The 23672-nt window shown below is 35.4% G+C and overlaps 1 protein-coding gene across 4 annotated transcripts in view; it reads right to left on the bottom strand.

Annotated features, from left to right (window-relative positions):
* Positions 1–23672, bottom strand: part of LOC149182513 (MADS-box protein SOC1-like) — a 104628-nt gene that overhangs the window by 6660 nt on the left and 74296 nt on the right. For 2 of the 4 annotated variants that reach the window (XM_089418556.1, XM_089418555.1), the window contains exons 3-6: positions 8553–8600; positions 8303–8350; positions 8084–8182; positions 7961–8002 (exon numbers count right to left, since the gene is read on the bottom strand). In XM_089418556.1, the coding sequence (XP_089274682.1) occupies positions 7961–8002; positions 8084–8182; positions 8303–8350; positions 8553–8600 (237 nt within the window). The remainder of the gene's footprint in view (positions 1–7960; positions 8003–8083; positions 8183–8302; positions 8351–8552; positions 8601–23672) is intronic. The other 2 variants (XM_089418558.1, XM_089418557.1) reach the window with 1 other exon arrangement.

Here is a 23672-nt window from a genome sequence, read left to right as displayed (position 1 = left end):
GTCCATTTGATATACTTTCCACATACGTTGCACTACCATTGCTAAACCTATTCTCATGGTTTTCATTATTGCAATTAACATAAATGTTTTAGCATAATATCTTCCAGGTTGTTTATATCCCTTAATGACCTACCTTTCTTTATGATTTTATATCCTTCCTTCCACATTTCTTTTGGTCTTATATAACCATGCCACATCTATGACTTCTTTTCCTTATGGAAGATTAACTAATTCCTATGAATCATTCTTTACTATAGAATCTATTTATCTATTTCTTCATCCATTGTTGCTACCCATATTTGTTCTTTAATGGAATCTTCAAAATTAATTGGATCATATACATGTTAAAATAAAGAAAAAAAAAGAATTCAAACCCTCACTTCTTTCACCTTAATTTTTCTCATAAATATCACTCAAACTTATGAATATTTGTCTTCTCAAGATTGCCAAAGTTGGATTTGATGTGTCACTTGAATTTGAACTTGTGGAATGTGTTGTTATCCCAGAATCAAAACTTCTTGTTGTTGATGAGCTCTATTGTCCACTTGGAGTATTTTCTTTAATATGTGAGTTTGTCCTATTCCATTATACTACATATGGATATTTTTAATTGAAAATAACTCCCTTGTATCACTCTTATCTCATGTTACAACAAAGACACTATGTTGGATTAATATTGTACTACTTCCATTAATCCTCAGTAGTTTTGATGTATAAGTTAGAACACAGGAATTATATATATATATATATATATAGATAGATATGTATATATATATATATATATATATATATATATATATATATATAAAAACAGGATTTCTTGTTAAATATTTCAAAAGTGCTACAATATAACGCATTCAGGAGTCAAATAGCATGACTCATTCTAAAGTGGTAGAGCCTATGTTTGAAACGCTAAACTTATATAAAATTGGGTTAGGGACTTAGCCCCCTAACTTTTAATTAATTCCACTATGGGATTTTGATGACCTCTATTCTCCACTTAATTAGTATTTGCTTCAATATGTGATTTTGTCCTATTCCATTATCCTACATATGGATATTTTTAATTGAAAATAACTCCCTTATATCACCATTATCTCATGTTACAACAAAGACACTATGTTGGGATAAATATTTTAGTACTTCTAGTAATTCCCATTAGTTTTGATGTATAAGTTAGAACACAATAATTATATATATATATATATATATATATATATAGATATATATTCAATTCCTTGAAATTTAGATATTTCAAAGGTGTCCACATATATGGGTTAAACCCCTTACTTGACATGCTACATGAGTTGGATTGTGGAGGCCATCCATCACACATGGGTTGCAATTTGATAGGCCATGAGTTTAACCATCCCAACTTCCTTCACATGGAATTACCTGCCATGCCTACCTCATATTTCGATGGCTTGGATTTGGTTTGGAAATCTAACGATGGATATTTTGAAAGATATCAGCTCTGTTATGTGTTCCGGTGGATTTTCTTGCCACAATACCCCTCATTATTACAATTGTTTTTCTTATTTCTTCCAATGTTGACATGTCTACACAAAGGAGAAACACCTATGGACTCGTGGATAAAAGGTAAATGTTTTTGAATTCGCACTTCATTACATTATATTCAAACTCACTTTACTCTTGCAATTGTTCTACTAATTTATTTATTGTTTCCATTGGAAATTTGTAGAAAATAAATGGGATTTAACTTGGCACAAGGTACATACTTCCTTAATGGCATTGCAACATGGTTTGTGTTCCTTCATGCACATCTCTCCAATGGTACCGATATTTATTATTCATAATTCATTAGTCCTTAAGGGTATTTTTATTAGACCATCCCTCTAACATTATATTGGAATTCTAATTGATCATGGTTTCAATACACTATTACTTTTCCATCGATTCCTTGGGTTTTTCGTAACCATCCTTATCACTCTTAAATCTCAACAATTTTTTCTTATTTTCACTATAGGGTTTTAATCACATTGTGAACTAGGTTTTTTCCCTGTTAACCCTAAGGTTTTTTCACTTGATACTAGTGCATGCTTTAGCCACGGTCATAGCTTTTAGGCTTCAAATCCCCTCTATCTTCCTGCTTTTTAATTTAGAATTGTCCCTATGGGGTCACGACTTTTGGTTCTCTTAAAGAAATTTATTATTTATTGTTCAATGTTGTCAATGTGAACATATAGTTTTTTGTGAACGTATAGTTTTTTCCATTAAGAATTATCATTGTTATTACAACACTCTATTATTTCAGAATGACACTCACAAGTCTTAAGACTCAAACCTATAATACACAACTTTTTATTCATGTCTCTAGTTTCTTCCTAGTATAATATAGTTGCTTTATTTTAAATACTATAATAACAATGAATTTATATTGGTATTATAGAGAGATGGTGATGGATGATATAACTCTAACTTTCAAGGTATATATTTTATTTCTACATTATGCACTCGAACACTTGGTCATTTTCACAAATTTGTTTTTATTCTTTATTTTCTTATATTTAACTCCCTATCTTGAATATGTTGTATGTATGGTGTTTAGTGGAGTGTGTTTACACCATGCCATTTCATCTCTAGCAATTTAAATTCGACAACTAACTCCATAATCAACTTTGTTTTCCTCCCTATAGGTCAGTCATATTCGCCTAAGGATTGTCTACCATGAATGTGATTGATAAGTCTTATCTATCCTATGTGTGGTACCTCAAGAGACATAACACTAATGTTTTCTGAGTTAATTTAGATTTGAATATGAAATTGTTCTCCCCTTTGAGGGTTTTTAGGCATGGTGGCCAATATTTCATTTAATCAACATAATTTATGTATAAGGCTAAAATATTGTTCACTTATAGGATCCTAAATCTACCAGGTCCTTGTAAAACTTTTCATTTTATTTATTTTGAGTTGATATACATATTCTATGTTTCTTCCTACTTCATATGATTTCTTATACTTTATCTCTTTCTAAAAATTGATTATAGAGAAATCATGCTTTCACATTATTTTCTCACCCAGATTATTCTATGAATATTATGTATTGGTTATTATTAATTAATACCCTTAATAGGGTCAATTCACTTTCCGTAATTGGTCTAGTACACATGCTATTTCTCTTAATGTAACAAAATTTTTCCCAATTCAAATTATTTCTCTATTTAGTTTACTTAGGTAAAGGTCTCTACTCCATCAAACTTATTTAATTCAACCTTTGGAAATTCCACTCCGTTCGTAAAACATCCATAAGTAACTGCATTTTTTGGAGTCAAATTCCCTTGAAATTTCGTTACTATTGGAAACTTGTTCAACATGAGTACTATTGTTTTTTCTATGAGCCTCACATCTTTAGCTTCTATAATCCTTTCTAGGGATCGCTCAAATTGTTACTTATTTTTCATCAATATTGGTTTCCAATTGCTTTAACATTCCTTCCATATGATGTTTTTCTTCATCCATCTTATTTTCCATATTTCATTCTATTTTTTTGAGAATTGATCAAATTAGCCATCTTCACTGACATATCATTTAATTCATAGTTTTGAATATCTAATTTATATAGTTGATTTCTTATATCATCATATTTTTGTTGAATCATGTATGATCTTTTTAAAAATTTAATTAGTGAAATCAATTTTGGAACATTCTTAGGATCCAATGGAAATAGTTATTGGGCCTTAAGGAACAGTGAGTAATAGGTACTATATCTCTACAATATATATGTAAGTTCAACTAGTAGTAGTTAGCCTAATATCTTAGTGCAATAACTAAGGATGCCCAACTGTGCCTTTAGCCATGCTACCTTACTATTTAATTTCTAGAGAGTGGTCTCGTTTAGTGTTGCTATGGTGTATATAACCACAAGGAAACCCAATATCTTATTTAGATCAAGTTTAAGGCATTACTAAGGGGTTTTTTATTTACCTAAACGTACATAAAAGTGAGATTATGTATGCAAGTAACTTTTTATTTATTCTACATGAAGGGGTACCAACAAAGGTTACGGTAAAACCATGTCTAATTCTAATTTTCCTTCTTCCCCTACCATAGTTTCAGATGTTGAATGATAATTTTATGTGAATATGGCAGAACATATATATATGAGTTTCTTAACCTAGGCTAAAGCTCCTAAAATCATTTAAACACCCATAAGTTATATATTATAAATTATAGTGCATCAAATTCTTAAAAAAATTCCATGAGTGGTTCCTTATATCTCCTCAACATTCTAAAAAAAATATTTTCTATAACTCTAATATATATATATATATATATATATATATATATATATATATATATACATTCAAGACACATTTAAAAACAATTTCATAATTAATCACAAATCAATAGAAACCCTAACTTCGAAATGATATATATGAATCAAGATATGAAATTTTGACCACTTGTAGCATACTAATTCTTCTCAACCACCTAAAAATATCAAGTTCAAAAACTTTCTAGAATAAAATTTAGGGAAAAATTGCCAAAATGGCTTGTTTGTCCGAACAAAATGCTGAGATTATATATGCTTTAGACAAAATATTATGATAAAATATCTTGAAAATGAAAAAAAAATCAATCAATATCGGTCAACTTGAAGAGGGAAATGATAAAATATTTTGAGAATGAAAAAAAATCAATCAATATCGGTAAAATTCAAGAGGGAAACCTTGCTTACATCGAATCCAATGCTCAATACAAGATATGACCCTTATAACACTTGGTCTCCTTATTTTTTATATAAGAGATGAAGAATACAATTATAATAAAAAATTATATCGAACTAAATAATGTAACACATATACTAATAGTAGATGTTTATTAAACCATTAACATAAAGACCCTAGAGCCTTAATATGAAAATTTGATAATAAAATTCAAAAATATAAATACGGTGGCTGTATGCTGAATTCGGAGGAGAGATGACGAACAATGAAGCAGAATTGTGGGCAGTATACCAGGGACTCCGAATAGCAGTTAGAAATGGTTATATGAATCTTGAAATTGAAGGAGACTCCCGGATCACGATAGATATGTTGAGAAAATTACGGGATGGTAAGCGATGGGATCATGTCGCAAAGAGTTGGCGGACAGCAGGGATAATACAGGATCTAGAAGGATTGCTGAGTAGGATCGAATATACTATTATTAATCATGTATTGAGAAATGGCAACCGTGCAGCAGATTTATTGGCTAATTGGGGAAGTGGAGGAGCGGACAGGAGAGTGGACGGTAGTTGGATAGCATTACAAGATGATCCAAGGTGGAATGAGTTAAATAATATATTAACCCAGGATTTTAATGCAGCGACCGCACAAGAAGGGAATGAATAGGCGCCTCCTAATTATGGTAAGGAGGGATAATAGTACAGTAAATCATGATGGCTCGGAGTGTTTGCAGGCTCACGCATATGAATTAAATGTCAAGGAGGGTAAGTTTAATCAACTCAAGGGACGAATGCTCATCCCAAGAAGGAACGGGGACAAGGTACCGAGGACGGGAGATGGATTTGTCAGACTGATAGCGATCGTCTCCACTTATGATAGCACAAATGGAATGCGGATTAATGACGAGGTCAGGAAGAAAGGAAGTTTCAAGAAGCAAAGTTGGCCGAGCAGAAATAAGTTAAGATATGCATGCAGTTGAACAATTCGAAGGAGGAAACCAGTTGTGCATCAGAGTAAGGTGAGGGGGAGAGTTACGAATTTGGAGCAGACGAGGGTAGAAGAAATGGCAAAGGGTCAAGACAGAGACATAGGAAGATGGACGAGAAGTAAGGAGGCTAGTCGCAAGACAAAAGGGAAGAGTCAAGTTGAGGAGAACTTGCAGAAGATTTTCCTGAATATCCCAGATGAATCCCAAAAGATTTTCCTGAATATCCCAGATGAATCCGAGGATGAGTATGATATACGGGATTATATTTTGGAGGAGGAACCTCGACGAGCACAGGCGGGTAAAGAAGGTAAGGGGAGGAAGTATAAAAATGAAGCAGAAGACCGGGAAGCAGATGAGGAGGACCAGGAAGCTGATGAACAAGCGACGGGTGGCAGACGAGGGAGGAGAATAGGAACGCGAGGGCAGAAGAAGGAAGGTGTTAACCAGAGAGGCAGAGGGGGATCTGGCGGACGAGGAGGACGAGGGAGTAGGGGTGAACGATCAGAGTATGAAGAAGGAGCTGCGAGTGAGGTCAGGGGAAGGAAAAGAGGTAAAAGAGATATGAGGAAGAAATTGCAGGAGGCAGAAGAGGCCTATTATCAGGATACGAACCCGAATATTCGAAGAATCATTGAGCAATTAGAGGAAGAAGCCATGCAGGAGCTTTCAGATCCAGAAATGGAAGATTGGGAGCAGTATCTGCCTGACCCGGGGCATACAAGAGGGAGAATGTCCCTGTATAAACAATCTTTGCATGTTTATTGGGGAATGAAGAGATTATTAGCCAAAGCAATGGAGCAGGTGGCCATGGAAATGGTTGAATTGGCTCAAGGTATCCCTGTTTTGAAAAAGGAGCTGAAAAATATCCAAGTTACTTTACTGATGCAAGATAGAAAGATGGACGAGATTATGAAGATACTCCAGGCAAGCGGTATGGGAATCAAGATAGAGAAAGAGGCAAACCTGGATACAAGGAAGCAGTAGAAGATGGAGCTGCTGCAAGGAGGTTTTTACTTATAGTTTTGTTTTGATATAGTAGTTGATCATGACTCAGATAAAAATCAGTTTGAATATAGTAAGATTAGACGGATATTTTGCATGGACAGATAGACTGGTTATATACTTTTTTTGGATGACAGTTAAAAATTTCAGGTGGTCAAGAAACCCGGTTTCCCTTAAGGGCGGGTTGAGACCTGCTTATGTTTGTAATGTTCTTTTTTTCCAGTAATAGAAATATAGAATCTCGCCTCAGCTTACAAAATATATATATATATATATATATATATATATATATATAAAAAAAACTATATAAATTATTAAATAATTTCTTAACCTGTATCATGTTTTATGCCATGGAACACGTACCTAATATGAGTACTATAGTCGGGAGAAAATTTCCTTCTAAATCATTATCCATAAGATTCAGCCAGAATTGGAAATATCACACAAATCATTATGCACAGGAGACAACAATAATTATAAATATCATACACTTAGAGGTTTCATATTAGATGGTGTCTATATTCCTCACTAAAGATATTAATTTTATATTTGGATTTGGAAAGATGTACAAAGATTAAGTTTTGATACTTTGTTAGAAATTTCCAAATATCTATATTTCATTAGTTTTATCTTTCTAATTTATAGACTTTTAGAAATTTTCAAATATCCAGATCTCATAAACTTAATTAATTGTTACTCTGAAATACAAATCTAATAACATAACAATTTTGTTTTTTAAAAATTTATTTCCTCTTTTAAAGTTTAAATTTTTGCGTCTAATATGGATTTTATTTTATGAAATTTTATTTCTATTTATGTATTTGCAATATCTATGCCTATCCAATGTCACCTACAAACAAGGATTTATGCCTATCCCATCAAATTTTAAAAGCTTAGCAAAACACTATAGTGTTGCATTTAGATATGATTCCAAAAGGTTTCATACTTTTAGGTGTCGTAAAACCGATGTTTCATTATTTTATGTGTACTTAAATTTAGAAATTTAAAGAAAATGATTTGATTCACTTTGGAGGATTTGACATATATGTATTCCATGAACAAGTTAAATTACAGAGTAAGCGCATCCTTTCTCAAAATAATACAACAGCAAAAGTTTAGTTTGGTTATCATAATGTCCTGCTGATGCCGTTCAATTTCATTTCTTTGAGACATGCTTATTTAATCAACTCGAAATGTTTTTTTTTTTACTTAAATTTTAATTATTGATAGACTATTGCTAATAAAATTATATTACTAAAAATTAAAGAGATATTGGATGTACCTTGTGTGGTAATAATTTGGAACTCTGAGAAAATACTTTCATCTGCAATAAACAAAAACTTATTAAATTAATCTTTAATTATAATTTAATGAAAAATACAAAATTACACTTAAATTTATTTACCTGTCTAGCACGAATCTTTCTTATGCTTTTACGTAATTGCTTTTCACGTTGTTGCAATTCATTGACTGTTAATGACTCCAAATTTTCACCAACCATGTTCTTTCTCATAAAAATCAGAAGGGAAGACAAAAAAAAATATGAAAATAGATTAAAAATTTAAATAACCTTTCATATAAATGATGAAACAGTAAACGGGTATAACGCTATATATCGTCTTACTTTTTTCCCTTTTTCCAACATATTTATCTTCTCATGCAACTTCTCCAGCTGTAACACATCAAATTCACATTTTGTATATCTGTGAAATTTTACGTAATTGCTTTTCAAGTTGCTCCAATTCTTTCACCGTTAATGACTCCAAATTTTCACCAACCATGACAAAAACTATCAAAATAAATTAAAATTTTTAAATAAGCTTTCATATAAATGACGAAACAGTAAACGAGTATAACGCCATATATCGTCTTACCGTTTTCCTTTTTTCCAACATATTTATCTTATCATGCAACGGCTCCAGCTGTAACACATCAAATTCACATTTTGTATATCTCTGAGTACAATTTTCATAGATTGGAAGAAATATTTCATGATATTGAAAAAAAAAAATGTGAAATATTTTAAAAAGTATTATATTCAATAAAAGGAATTTTAATAAAAAAATGGTATTTTACATAAAGTAAATGACTATATTTAAATAATTATCTAAAATTATTTGTCTTATAGATTATGATCTATTGTTTTTTTTCTCTCTAGCAAGTTTATGTAATATATTAACAAGTGAGATTCTGTCCAATTATTTAGAATCGATTCAATTTAGATTGAAATATGATAGTATAAAGCAAAAACATATTCAATTTACATTGTTTTTTTTTTCTCTAGCAACTTTTTGTAATATATTAAAAAGTGAGATTCTACCTAATTATTTAGAATAGATTCAATTTACATTGAAATATGATAGGATAATGCAAAGATTCAATTTACATTGAAATATGATAGGATAATGCAAAATAGATTCAATTTATATTGAAATATGATAGTATGAAGCAAAATAGATTCAATTTAAATTGAAATATGATAATATAAAGCAAAAGATAACATAGCATAATATTTTTGTCTAAAGTCATTATCTCAAAATTATTTTGAAGATGGCCCTTTATGCTTTTCATAATAATTGGATTTCAACATCATAAATGAATAAAAAAATTGCATATTATGTGGGTATCATAATAATTGTATCTCAATTTACTTTATAGAAAAGTTAGGAAGTTGTCCCTTTACGGAAGGAATTTATTCATGCTTTAGTGAGAATTTTTTTTATAAATTTTTTGAATCACTTACTAGAAGTTTGTTAGTTGTGAACGATGATTATCTTCTTCATTTAGAGATACTATTTTTAAGCATGTTTGGTCCCTAGTTCCAGACAAGGGCTGTACAGGGGCATGCCCCCTTACTATTGTCGCTAAGGGAGGTAATGGTGTGACAAAAATCCTATGGAGCCTCCTATGGGTAGGGTTGGAGGGTATCTTCCCTAAAGCGATTTTTTTGGAAAAATACTCTTATAAGTTATTGTAATTGGACAATCACTCTATATTGTTTATCATTAGCTACCATATATTGCAGTAGATATTACATTATGTTTTTTCTTCCTCCCTCGAAGGAAATCTTATTTTTATGAGAGAATTAAATTGCAGTTGTATATTAATGACAGAGCATTGTAATTGAGAAAGAAAATATGATGGGAGAGACGAAAGAGGAGGTTGCAACATATGTGTTGTACTCTGTAATCCCTTCATTTGTTTGGATAGAACAAAACAAATGATTTCCTATTTCCCAATGAATGTAGCCCAAATTGAGTGAACACATATACTAGTGTCTCCTTTGTATTGCTTCGTTCTATTTTTTATTTCTTCATTCATTTATATTTTCTTCTTATGTGATTTTATTCCTAACTAATATCAAACAAGAAGGTTTATTTGTTTGATAAAGCTCATAGGAAAGGAGGGTTCTTGGATTGAGTGGGAGAAATGGAGAAAGAAGCTTTTACGGTCAAGAAGTTTAATAACAGGAAACTACCAACTATGGAGGATGAAATGGAAGACTATATATCTAGGAAAAAAATTATGGCATTAGATGGAATAACAAAGAAACTAAAAATAATGAAACTTGAAGAATTAGATATAATTAATAGAAGCAAATTGGGAACAATATCTCTATGCTTGCAATTGTTGATTATTTCCAATATTTTAAAATAAAAACAACAAAGGGTTTTATGAGGATATTGGATAAATTGGTTCTTGAAATTGTTGATTATTTCCAATATTTCAAAATAAAAGACAACAAAGGGTTTTACGAGGATATTGGACAAATTGTATGAAAAACCTTGAGCTCCCAACAAGGTATCTCGTATGAAGTGTTTATTTATATGAAAATGTCCGAAGGTGTTTTTGTTTCTGATCATATAAATGAATTTAACATAATCATCAGTCAATTAATTTCTATAGGCATAAACTATGATGAAAAGGTTAGGGGCCATTTTATTTTATCCTCATTACCAGAAAGATGGAATGGTTTGGTCATGGTTGTGAGTTATTTTGTCTATAGCTCAAACACTTTCAAGTTTTATTATGTTCTTCGTGTTATCCTTTCAAAGAAATATAATGGAGAAAAATAGTTTTGATGCCACGTAATACTTTGAATGTAGAGAAAAGGGGAAGACAAAGGGCGAGGGAAAACAACCTAGTGAGTCATGGAAAGTCTAAGAAGGGAAGATACAAATCGAAGAGGAGGTTGAAAGGTTATCATTATGGGAAGAAAGGACCCAAGAATAAATATTGTTGGTCTCTAAAAGAATAAAGGGGGACGAACAACAAGAGAATAATAACGAAGAAATGTAGCAGGTGGTGTGTTAAGAAATTATTTAATCATTTTAGTACATACCATTATTCATTCTTGGTTGATAGACAATGAGGCTTAATTTCATACACTCAAGGTGGCTATAGAATGGTTTATTTTACCGAGGATGAAACATGTAAAACTGTGGGAAAGAGTAAGGTATGGATAGAATTATATAATGGAAAGGAATGATTGTGAAACATTCATGATTTAAGAAAAGTTTAATTTTAATAGCGTAGATGCTAAGTGAAGGTTGTACAGTCACATTTACAGGAAAATCATGGAAGGTCACTAAAGGATCCTTGATAATGGAAAAACGAGAGAAGGTATATACATTGTATTCACGTACTATTAACGATGAACTTTCTATTGCTTTAGCTTCTATGAGATCAAAGACAAAATTATGGCATGATAGGCTTGAGAACATCAATAAGAACTGGGTGTAGATTCTCCACTGAAGGAAACTATTGTGTGATTTGTAGAAGGTTAATTTAAACTTCTCCAAACATCTTGTTTATGGAAGGCTAAAAAGATTTAGATTTTTTAGATTTTGAAAGGAAAAGAAGATTGAAAATTTGGAGCTTGTGCATGAAAATATATGGGGACTAACAAAAATATCATATTTTAGACACTCTTACTATTATGTTATTTTTATTGATGATTCAACTAGGAAAAATTGACTTTATTTCTCTAGAAATAAATATGATCCATCTGATGCTCTTAAGAAATGGAAGGCTTTGGTTGAGAATGAGATAAGAATTATTTTTAAGTGTCTCATATGAGATAATATAGGTGAATATTGTACTAAGGAGCTTTAGGGTTATTTTTGATATCATGGGATTCATAGAGAAGGTTTTTCCAAGAACATTGCAAGAAAATGGTGTGTCAGAAATGATGAATAGGATAATCATGGAGCATGCAAAGAGTATGAGATTGCATGCATGATTTCCCTTGAATTTTTTACTAGATACTATAGATACTATTGTTTACTTAATAAATAGAGGGCCTTCAACTTCCTTGGATGGTGGTAACCTAGAGGAGGCATGGATAGGTGAAAAGGTAAGCTACTAATTTATGAATATTTTTAATTGTGAAGAATTTATCCATATTGATAGAGAAAATGGAACAAAACTTGAGGCTTTGATGATAAATAAATTGTAGATCATGAAGAAATTAAAAGAAATGTGTGGAAATTACAGGACCAACACTAAGAAGATCTACATATACGAGAAATTCACCTAAAAGGTATGTCGATTTTACTTCATCAATTTCTTTGGTTACTAGCAATAGGGAATCTTCTTATTATCAGGAAGAAATAAATAATATTAATAACGCTAAAGGTAAGGTGGTTATCATAGGAAAAAAATATTCCTTGGGCAAAAACAGAACTTGGGAGCTAGTAGAACTTCATAGATATAGAAATGTTGTTTGATGTAAAAGGGTATACAAATTGAAAAAAGGCATTGTTAGTAATATTGAAAGGTATAAAATAGAACTAGTGATAGAAGGTGACTCTTAGATGCAAGGTATATATTCCCATGAAATCCTTTACTCTCAGATGGAAGGTATATATTGCCATGGAATCCTTTTTCCAGTTATTATAATTGTATCCGTTTGTATTTTGTTCACACTGGTTTCTTTGCTTGATTTGAATTTAAAGCAATTATATGTTAAAACAACATTTCTACATTGATATTTAGATGATGATATATACATGGAAAACCCATAGTGTTTTGTGCGACATTATAGAAGCGTATTAGTTTTCAAGCTCAAGGAGTCATTGTATGTCGAGAAAAAAGCACTAGGCAATGGTAAACGAAGTTTGACTCCTTCACGACAAGGTATAGTCACATGATAATTAAGTATGACCATTGTGTTTATTTCAAATGTTTGAAGTGTTAAAATATGCCAACAAATTAATTATTAATAAAAATATATATATAGAAAAACAAAATTTCAAAATATTTGTAATTATTACAATCTTCCGTTCATACTTGGGAAATTCATTATTTTATCTACACATTTGAGGACATCTAATTGTTGTGGGGAAAAATGCCTATGCAGGACGATCCTATCCACCTAAGGTGTGACAGTGCCTTAGCAACAAATAGAGACAGCTATTCTAGTATTCTTCCTTTATGAATTAAGAATGAAGAGAGATGGATGGACTAACCGGTGTCTTCCGTTTGTCCCTCGATCCAGTTCCTCTTTTCTTTGGGAGTTCCCAGCTACTTGCCTTCTTGCTCGCCCAGCTTCAACAGGTCTCTTCAAGATCACAAGAGAAGAACACTACACAAAGACATAGATTCATATTCATAACTAGTTCAAGATTAGAAATAAACTAAACATACTAATGCAATCATACATCAAAGATACACCAGTATATAGGAGAAACCAAGATAGCTTTATTGATGAATAACAAGGTTCAGGAAGAGATACAACCAAGATGGCTCCAATCCAGCATCTCCTTCCCAGCAAAATGGAATTCCTATCTTCACCTCCCTTCAAAGCATTAAGCACCCAATGATTCCAATCTCAAACCAATAGCAATTCTTTGCAATAACAAAATTCCAGCCTCCAGATCTCATGGAGAAGAGATCCATATATAGATGTTTGGAGAGAGGATGAGTCAGCTTGAGATATGACTAGTGTCCTCTCCCTCTGTCAGTTCTTGATTCCACTTGGAGGTTCTTGCTTCCACTTGGAGATTTGGAACCTCTTACTCATCAAAGTCGAATTCCTTGAGGCAAGTGTCATTGAGGAAGATTTTGGAAGCTTCCTGGGTTTTGACACCTTGTGAAATGAACTTGCCACATGTCAACTCTCGCTCAACGCAGGTAGCCAGTGTTGGCTTTGACATTCAGCGCAGGTAGCCAGTGTTGGCTTTGACATTCAGCACAGAGAGCTAGTGGAGCCACTGAAATGATCCTGAATTGACTTGTTTTTGAGCAGTTTCTGGTGGAGAACTTCTGTGAATTGCTGTGGTTTGTTAGCCTTGTTCCTCTAGGGGTAGGAACAACATGTTTAGGGACTTTGGATCCCTTAGATTATGGACATTTCATGCTCAATGCTTTAAGGCACAAAAATGTCTATAACAGTTGCCCCCTAAAGTATGAGGCTGTTTATCGGGTGAAATGCTTTATCCAGGAGGATCCGAAGTTCATCCAATGCTGGGAGGAGACCTGTAATAAGATACAATACAATACATTATTTTTCATACTGCTTTCATGATCTAGCTGAGGCGGGCATTTCCCATGCTCAGCTTTATAAATTCATTTTTCTGTACATAGAACAAACAATCGTCTGATGGTAGACTGATAATTTTGACGAAATTATCATCCTTTGAGTAGGATGATTATCTGCTGCAATGATGTACATGTCAATGTCTTTATTTTTCCTGAATATATATCGCAGCCTGGATGGATGAAACTAGATCCGGGGTCTTCAAACTCGTTCGATCTTCACTCTAAGTACAAGTCGATCCATGTGAGAAATGTTCTGAAGTCGAACATGGAAAGACATCGCTTGATTACCAGTCAATGAGGTAAACCGTTAACAAGCGTGAGAGGAATCACCGATAATGATAATGACCCTCAAGGTACTGCAGTACAATTCACGTGGTGTGAATAAAGGACTTGGCGTCGAACACCACGCAAAATCTTTCGGTCGAAGGTCATTGATGTATACCTGTCGCCGGAAATGAGAAACTTGCCATTGAGGCATGCAAGCTTCAAAGTACTGAAGGGGTTGTTCCTAGATCCACTTCTTGGATAATGAGCTGATGTCGACAAGAAGCGATCCGTCAAAGGAGGGCCTTAATGAATCCCACATCAATGACGCGAAACGGAGCTAATGATTTTGATGGAGGTGAAAACGATCTGTGACATATGATTCAGGGTGGCGGTCATGAAAGGATGAAGGATAATGTATGGTAGTGGATGGGACACGGTTGACTTTTCTGAATGACTTCTCTTGAACAAATGGCGACACTGATGTGATGGATTGGTAGCATTACCCCAAATATGGATGGTATGGCGAGACCATGGTGATGTGACCGGTGAATGAAACAACCCAACCCGATTGTGGTACGGAGGAAAAGTGTCATGTTCAAGAGCGACTTGCTACCATCAAAGTTTTCTTGAGTTTCTCCCAATTTTTCCCCAGTCATTGCTGACCAGTACCTCTTTATTTTTGTCAAGCTTGAGGAGGATAACATATGCTTGTTCTATAACCTTCCCTTCGGGCAAGCCCATCGCTATGTTTTAACGAGCCTAGCGATAGTGAAACTCGTTCTTGTCTAAAGACAAGTTTGTCGCTATTTAATGATTTTAACGAGTCTAACGACAAAGATAACTTGGTCCTTTTCATTTTTAGAGAGTCTGAAAAGGTACGTAAAGATAACTCCAAAGTTCCTTTTTCGTCATCTAATCCCTTGAGTCCGGAAAAGTATAAAACAATACAGAAGGGATGAGTTTTCGATAGTTTTAACGAGCCGAACAAAACAAGCGCTCGATCTTTTTGTGCAATAATCCCTCAGGTCCAAAAAGATTAAAATCTAGAGGAGGGATAGCACTTCCTATCCCTTTAACGAGCTGGAAGGCCAAGGACTCGGCAATCTTTTCATATTTTACGAGTCAGATGAAAAGAGCTTAAAGAAGACTCGTCTTTTGAGGAATGAGTGATGAAACGGGTTAGCAGCTGATTCCAGGTACAGGTTGGAATTTTCCAATCACGGCAGTGTCACAAGGATGGCTAGTGAAATCACTCTTCGCAGCTGTTCCTCAAAATAGGTAAACAATCAAATGGAGGTGAACGATCGGCCAATGGAAAAGTGGAGGTGACGGTGCAAACACGACCAAGGCTTTAATGGCTGATAATTTACATTCGCAGTGGTTATTTACCGGGTAGTTCATTTTTTAACGAGCTTAAACGGGGGAAAACATTGCTCAATCTTATGTTTATTTTTTAACGAGCATGAACTATGTGCTAAAACTGCTCGGATCTTGCGTTTATTTTTTAACGAGCATAAACTGTGTGCTAAAACTGCTCGATCTTATGTTTATTTTTTAATGAGCATGAACTATGTGTTAAAACTGCTCAATGATAAGTTTGCATGCCCCCAGCATAATAACGCAAATAGAGGTGCATGCCCCCCAAGCTTCATTGCATTCAACTCGGTGGTTGGAATGAAGGTTTACCTTTGAGATTTGGAAAGGGGATTGTTTCATTTTTTAATGAGGTTGACACAGTAAAAGAACTATCCTCATGACTCCTTGTTTCATTTTTTAACGAGGTTGACACGAGATAAGAACCATCCTCAGGGTCCAAATCCATTAGATGTAGAAGGTTTCATATTCCACTTTGGCCACTTCCGCCAGATTACTTGGAGGCGGTAGGGCAAAAGTACCCATTAAAGTAGGGTCTTTTAGGAGACCTACTCCGATATTTTGGAGCGAATGATTGCTTCCATGGATCATTGGAATGCTTCTCGTAACTTGTGAACTGTTGGGGAGAAAAGTTTGTTGGTCGACGATTGTAATTCCTCCTTGGAAGGGAAATGCAATCTTCCTGAAGTAGGTCGACACAACTGCGGCCATGGCGTAGATCCACGGTCTTCCTAGTAGGATGTTTTAATCAAGATTCCCATCGATGACTTCAACATCTATTTCTACTGTTTTCCCTCCTAGTTCAACTTTCAAGTTACTTAGGATACCATATGGGGTATATGTCCTTCCGTCGAATGCTTTTAATGTCGTCGAAGATCGCGATAAGGTTGGAGATCCTAAAGTTTTCCAGCAACTCATCGACATAATGCATGTAGATGCCCCCTCATCAATAATTGTTCAATGAACAGTTTTGTTGAGGGCTTTCACTTGAATAAGGAAAGCTAGTTGAGCTGGTAACTGAGGGTCATATCCTTTATGATCAAATGCCACAAGATTGGAATCCATTGGGTCAATCCCACATATTGCTGATAATAAAGCTTGCTCTTGGGAGAAGCAATTTTGCGGTACCTCAAGTGTCGACATAGCGGACGACGATTGGGCCAAGTCCTCTATCTGTGTTATTTTCGCACAAGGATTAAATGTCGATTTGTTTACTGCTCCCTTTTGCGACTTTATCATTGGCTCAGGAACGATGGGTGGCACAACTTCGGTCAAAGTTGTTGTCAAACTACTAGGTTGTTCATTAGCCTTGTTGTTCGACACCTGTGGATTCCCGTAATCTTTATTCCTTGCCAAAGCATCATTTTGCTGCTTTGAGATAGACAACATAATCACTTGGGATCGGGAAGCATTTTGATTAGCAACCAGTTCGGTTCCCGGGCTTGGAAACGGATCAGTCAACACAGCTGAGGTTTTCGAACTCTTAAAGAATCTTTTAAGCTCAGCTTTGTATGGACAATCTGCTGTCCAATGATCCTCATCGCATATATGACACCCCGCAGGGGGTTTCCTTTTTCTCCCTTTCTTTTTCTTCTTGCCCCCTGGTTGCTTCAGTTGTTTGCCCTTGTCGTCCGACATGGCACTTACTTCCGAGGCAAGAAGTTCCTCATTTGCATTTTGACCGGAAATCACGCCATCGCCGGCATGAGAGTCATTGTTTGATTTAGGAGGAGGAGGAATTGAGAATTCCGGTCTAGGGGCATCAGGTATTTTGTCGTAGAGCGTGCCGGATTGAGTGTAAACCAAGTCCAGATATTGCGCACGAGCGATGACTTGCTCTTCCGTTACGACTCCCCCCTTTGCCACATCTTCCGTGATGGCAGGAAGTAATGACTTGATAAACCACTCAGCTAATAGCTGATCGGGAACGTACGTTTTTACCATCCTACGACGACGTCGCCACTCATGTATATGATCAGATATGTGAGTGGCCGTTGTGTGTTTGAAGTTGGTTAGGAGTTCCGTTCCCGTTTCATACCTTATGGGTAATTGAAAATGGGTTAAGAAAGTCGTGGCTAGGGTACTGAAGTTGTCGAATGAAGCTTTAGGCAATTCGATATACCATTTTGCTGCCAGACCAGTTAATGTCCTCTGAAAAAGGCGAAGCCTAATCGAATCATCATTTAGGGTGTTTGATGAACACCACAGATGAAAGGTCATCACATGATTCGACGGATCTTCACCTGGATTTCCATTAAATTTAGGAATATCTGACGGAAGTTTATGCGGAATCGCTGGCCACCAAGGGGCATAAGCAATTGGATCATTCGTCAGCCGGTTTAGATCTGGTAATTCTAGAGTTGCTACAAAGGGCAGCTGTTGATTCAGGTTAGGCGAAGCATACCCAGGATAAGATGGAATCACCTGAGCAATGGGTCTTTGCATACCAGCATAATGTATTTGATGTTGGCAACTTTGACAAGGTTGATGGGCATAACCATTATAATATGGTTGTTGGTAACCGCTTTCTAAATGCGATTGCCCATTACTTACAAAGACTTGTTGCTCAGGTCCTCGATATGATTGCTGGAATGGGGGTTGATGAGTTTGAACCAGCTCTGGTTGTTGGACCATTTTCTGTTGTCCAATACTGGATGATTGACCAAGATGAGGAGTCATAGTACTTGTTTGAGCCTGATTCGCTCCAGATAAGGAGGCACTAACCGGAGGTCATGATTGAGTTGTCGAGACAAGAGGCTGTTGTATGGCAACCTGAGAAACTTGGGGTTGACATACAACAGGTAGCGCTTGTACTTGCGACGCAATCACCATACTAGGTATAGTGGCAACATTCGACACAGGGTGGACTGGTTGCATTGAATATGCAACCCTTGGTTGTTGAGGCAGTATCGGTACCCATCCATTGGATGTAATTCCAGTTTGACCTGAACTTTGTTGTAAACTCCCATATGGTTGTTCTCTGGGGGGAAACAATGAAAAGGCATACTGCCCTCCATATGGTGGCAATCCAGTACTTAAAGGGTAGATTGGCCTTTGAAGACACATTGGATCAATTTGTTGAGTTTCAACATAAGAAATACCAGATGATAATCCGGATGAAGAAATAGGAACTAACCATGTCGTCGAAACAGTCTCTGATTGGACTCCAGCTTGTTGTTGACAATTTGCCGGGACAGATGGTATACCAGCGAACATCGTTGGAGTAGCGGTAGGAGGCTCTGCCGCTGCTGTGTCGGATGACAAAGTCCTGGATGTCGACGGTTGTTCAGACATATTTAGTCTATCCAAAAGATTTCCTAGCGATTCTACAAGAACTTTGTGATGAAGGTAGACTAACTTCGAAGATCAACGAGGGAAAGGTGATGATTATTCCGTTTAAAATAAATTTTAACGACGCTTTGACACAGCTTGCTTTTTCAATTTTAAAGAGTCGAGAAAAAGCTAAAGATGACTCTAGTCTCCTTCGATGTTTTAACGAGCCCGAAGTGACAAATGCTCGGATGGACTTTTTCCATTATAGAGTCTGAAAAAGGCCAAAAGGAACTGCTCTGGAGTTCTAGGTAGAGGGTGTGTCAAACTTTTCACAAAACCGCAGAATACTTTTTAGGGTACGGGCGGTCGATCTTCTTGAATGATGTGTTCAGTGCATTGCGATCAGTAGGGCGGCCGACACGGCTTCCTAAGGATAAAGGTTTTATGCCTATAGGGGTCTCCCAATATATACGCGACGGTACGTGGGAGCACAATCCATACTGGCGCTATCGTCCCTCAGGAGGAATCACCCACCATCAATGAGATCGACAGTCACCAGGCTTTACGACGCCGGAACACATCTCTAGCCTAGACCTCTATGTTGTGTGTTATGTTGCAAAGCGTTGTTAAGTTCATTCAGTTTATTTTAAGTTGATCTTTTTAGAAGTTTGCCTTTCTGGATCACCACGAGATGTATGGTACAATTCCTAAATGCAGTCTAAAGATGATAAGCAAGCTTTATATCTTTTCAACTTTGAAAATCCTAGCTACTAAGGGAAAAGAAAGACACCATCTTTTCTCAAAGAGCAATCAGCACACTCTAATGCACTTTTCCTAAATCAAGCATGCAAACTATCAAGATGCAAATGCACAATGCAGGTGTTTGTTTTCCGCTTTCTTAGTATTGATACCTACAAAGAAAGCTTTTTGTACAACTTTGAATTTGCTTTTAAATGACAAATACAAACAAGTTTACTTTTTCGAAATCAGAAAGGGTAGAAGAGAATACAACACTTTACGACTTTCGAAATGAACACTTGTTTCGACACTTAAAAGAGACAAACTCAAACCAAAAGCAAAAGTAAATGTATAATCAACTGTAAACAGCCAATGAACTCTCTCCTAAGATCACACTCAACAGATCTGAATCAAGGGCTACAGGATGATTATTTCACTCTTACAAAGGAAAACTGCGAATGACGTCACAAACATATAAAAACACTCACAGTCTTTTTGTACAAAAGGAGGCGGAATTTAAGCAGAGAAAAGGAGTTATTAGACTGGTACCTATGCTGGTTACAGGCTACAAAAATCAGAGATCAAAACAAGGAAAAACAGAGCAGAGAACCCCAGCTGCACAAGGCCTAACTGGATCAGCGCAACCTCAACACAGGGGTTTTGACATTCAGCGCAGGTAGCCTTCACGGGACCTGCGCTAAAATGCAGAACCTCTTCACAGGGTTCGCGCTGAAGGAGAAACGAGAGTTTCTCACTGGGTTCTGGGTCACAGTTTGCTGATTAATCAACGGTTTCAGGCCAAATAAAAGCAACAAGCAAGGTACAATCAAAGGGATGCTTTGAGGGAGGACTAAGATCTATCACAAAGGATCATCAAATCATTTGTGAGTCCATTGTTCAGATCATAGACAAATCCAGTGATTGGATCAAAGCAGCAGCTGTCTACTTTGCATCTGAGAATAGCAGATGCAGTTCGATTGTTGCTGTTGAGTCTATGAAATAAACAATGATGGAGACACAAATAAAATGACTATGGGGAAAAATGCCTATGCAGGACGATCCTATCCACCTAAGGTGTGACAGTGCCGTAGCAACAAATAGAGACAGCTATTCTAGTATTCTTCCTTTATGAATTAAGAATGAAGAGAGATGGATGGACTAACCGGTGTCTTCCGTTTGTCCCTCGATCCAATTCCTCTTCTCTTTGGGAGTTCCCAGCTACTTTCCTTCTTGCTCGCCCAGCTTCAACAGGTCTCTTCAAGATCACAAGAGAAGAACACTACACAAAGACATAGATTCATATTCATAACTAGTTCAGGATTAGAAATAAACTAAACATACTAATGCAATCATACATCAAAGATACACCAGTATATAGGAGAAACCAAGATAGCTTTATTGATGAATAACAAGGTTCAGGAAGAGATACAACCAAGATGGCTCCAATCCAGCATCTCCTTCCCAGCAAAATGGAATTCCTATCTTCACCTCCCTTCAAAGCATTAAGCACCCAATGATTCCAATCTCAAACCAACAACAATTCTTTGCAATAACAAAATTCCAGCCTCCAGATCTCATGGAGAAGAGATCCATATATAGATGTTTGGAGAGAGGATGAGTCAGTTTGAGATATGACTAGTGTCCTCTCCCTCTGTCAGTTCTTGATTCCACTTGGAGGTTTTTGCTTCCACTTGGAGATTTGGAACCTCTTACTCATCAAAGTCGAATTCCTTGAGGCAAGTGTCATTGAGGAAGATTTTGGAATCTTCCTGGGTTTTGACACCTTGTGAAATGAACTTGCCACATGTCAACTCTCGCTCAGCGCAGGTAGCCAGTGTTGGCTTTGACATTCAGCGCAGGTAGCCAGTGTTGGCTTTGACATTCAGCGCAGACAGCTAGTGGAGCCACTGAAATGATCCTGAATTGACTTGTTTTTGAGCAGTTTCTGGTGGAGAACTTCTGTGAATTGTTGTGGTTTGTTAGCCTTGTTCCTCTAGGGGTAGGAACAACATGTTTAGGGACTTTGGATCCCTTAGATTATGAACATTTCATGCTCATTGCTGCAAGGCACAAAAATGTCTATAACACTAATCCTATGTAGAGTAAGCTCTTTCTCTTTCATTCCCGAGTTCTCTATGTCAAAAAAATACAATTATGCATTTAAGATGACCCCTAGCTCCCAATATGTCGTAAATCCTAATAATTTTACCAATGCATGGAGAAAAATAAAATAGCATCTTAGTTTTGCCTATCCCTTTCTTGGTGGATATATGGAAAACTAAATTTAGTGGTGATAGCCTAAGAACAATCATTGAGAAAATGGTAGCCTTCGAACGTTGGAGCTGTAATTTCATTGTTGAGCATGATGATGTTTGTAAGAGGATGTTCTTTCATTGTTGAGCATGATGATGTTTGTAAGAGGATGTTCTTGCGTTCAAGAAGGAGATGTTTATGTTTTATAGGCAATGGAAACCAATATCATTTATACATTGTAGTAATCTGATGATATATTTCTACTTTGTTGGAAGGAAAACAAAGTTTTTTTTTTTTTTTTTTCTTGTTGATGGGATTTTACTCCATAAAGGAAAGTATGATGAAAATGTGACGATGGTTAATATGAGATTCTAAAAGTCATATGTTAAATCTACAAGGTTGCAAGATTCTTAGTTATATTGCGTAGTCTGGTTCATTAACATCTTCATAGTGATCTGCACTTACCATTCATTCTTCAATCTTAGGAACACACTTCCTTTTCATTTTGATCAGTAGCGCAACTTGTTTAACAAAGGATCTGGGATGTGGGATATGTCGTTGGACCTAAAACAATTATGATAGTCATAGCTAGAATTTATTTATGTTCACTACGCCTTGATTTAAATTAACACGTCACAAAAACTTGTAACTTGAACGTACAATTTTTACCCTGGTCACAATTTTACGAAAATAGATGAATCTAAATGCAATCTCATGATACCTACCCTTGGGAAGCAAGCATCACATATATGATATTTTGTTGTAGAAACATGGTCAAGTACTCTTCATTAGTCACATAGCAATAACATTCACAATCAGCTCATTTGTTCTCCCAGTTCCTTCGTGATTGTTACCAATCGTTCGATCTCTTCCACTAGTTTCCACTATCGGAGGTCTCCTTCGAACCATGGTATCAGACCTTCTTACAAGTCTTATCTGTGTAATTTTGAGGCAGAAGGTAAAATCCAGAAACTTATGCACAGTAAGAGCACACAGTAACAACACATAGTATAATAGTATAAAAATAGAGTAAGCATAATAATGTGGGTAAAACAAGAAATATGTATCTCTCATTGAGAGTGCAAATGAAATACTTTGTATTAACATTTCATATTAGGAAAAAAAAAAAAAAAACCATTCACTGTAGTGAAAAATGGATATTTTCCAGACTTTAACTGCTCTCTTGTTTTTGTGTTGTAACACGGTATAACAACCAGTAAAATTTTGTTTTCACCAGTCCACCACAATTTGTTCCATGGTTTCCTCCCTATCTTCAAACCTTCTACTATTATAAAACTTCGAACAACTAAAAACTATTTTACATAATATTCAAACATACATTCATGTAATAATAATATGAAAATACTAAGATTAAAAACAAGGTAGGGTGGGCATGTTCATGAACTTAATTATTTTGACATTTCATATGGTGCATTGTAAATACTCCAGTTGTGTAGCACACCATGGTAATTTTCACTTAACACCTCTGCCATGATTTTCCTCTGTTCTTAAATGTTTGATAGGTTAAAGGTGTGGAGGATTTGTAC

This window comes from Pinus tabuliformis, chromosome 3_2 (genome assembly GCF_031772625.1).
Source record: "Pinus tabuliformis cultivar Carrire ecotype Pingquan chromosome 3_2, CPIR1, whole genome shotgun sequence".
Taxonomy (NCBI): domain Eukaryota; kingdom Viridiplantae; phylum Streptophyta; class Pinopsida; order Pinales; family Pinaceae; genus Pinus; species Pinus tabuliformis.
The sequence above is the reverse complement of the archived record's forward strand: the minus strand, read 5'-3'. Positions and strand labels throughout refer to the sequence as shown.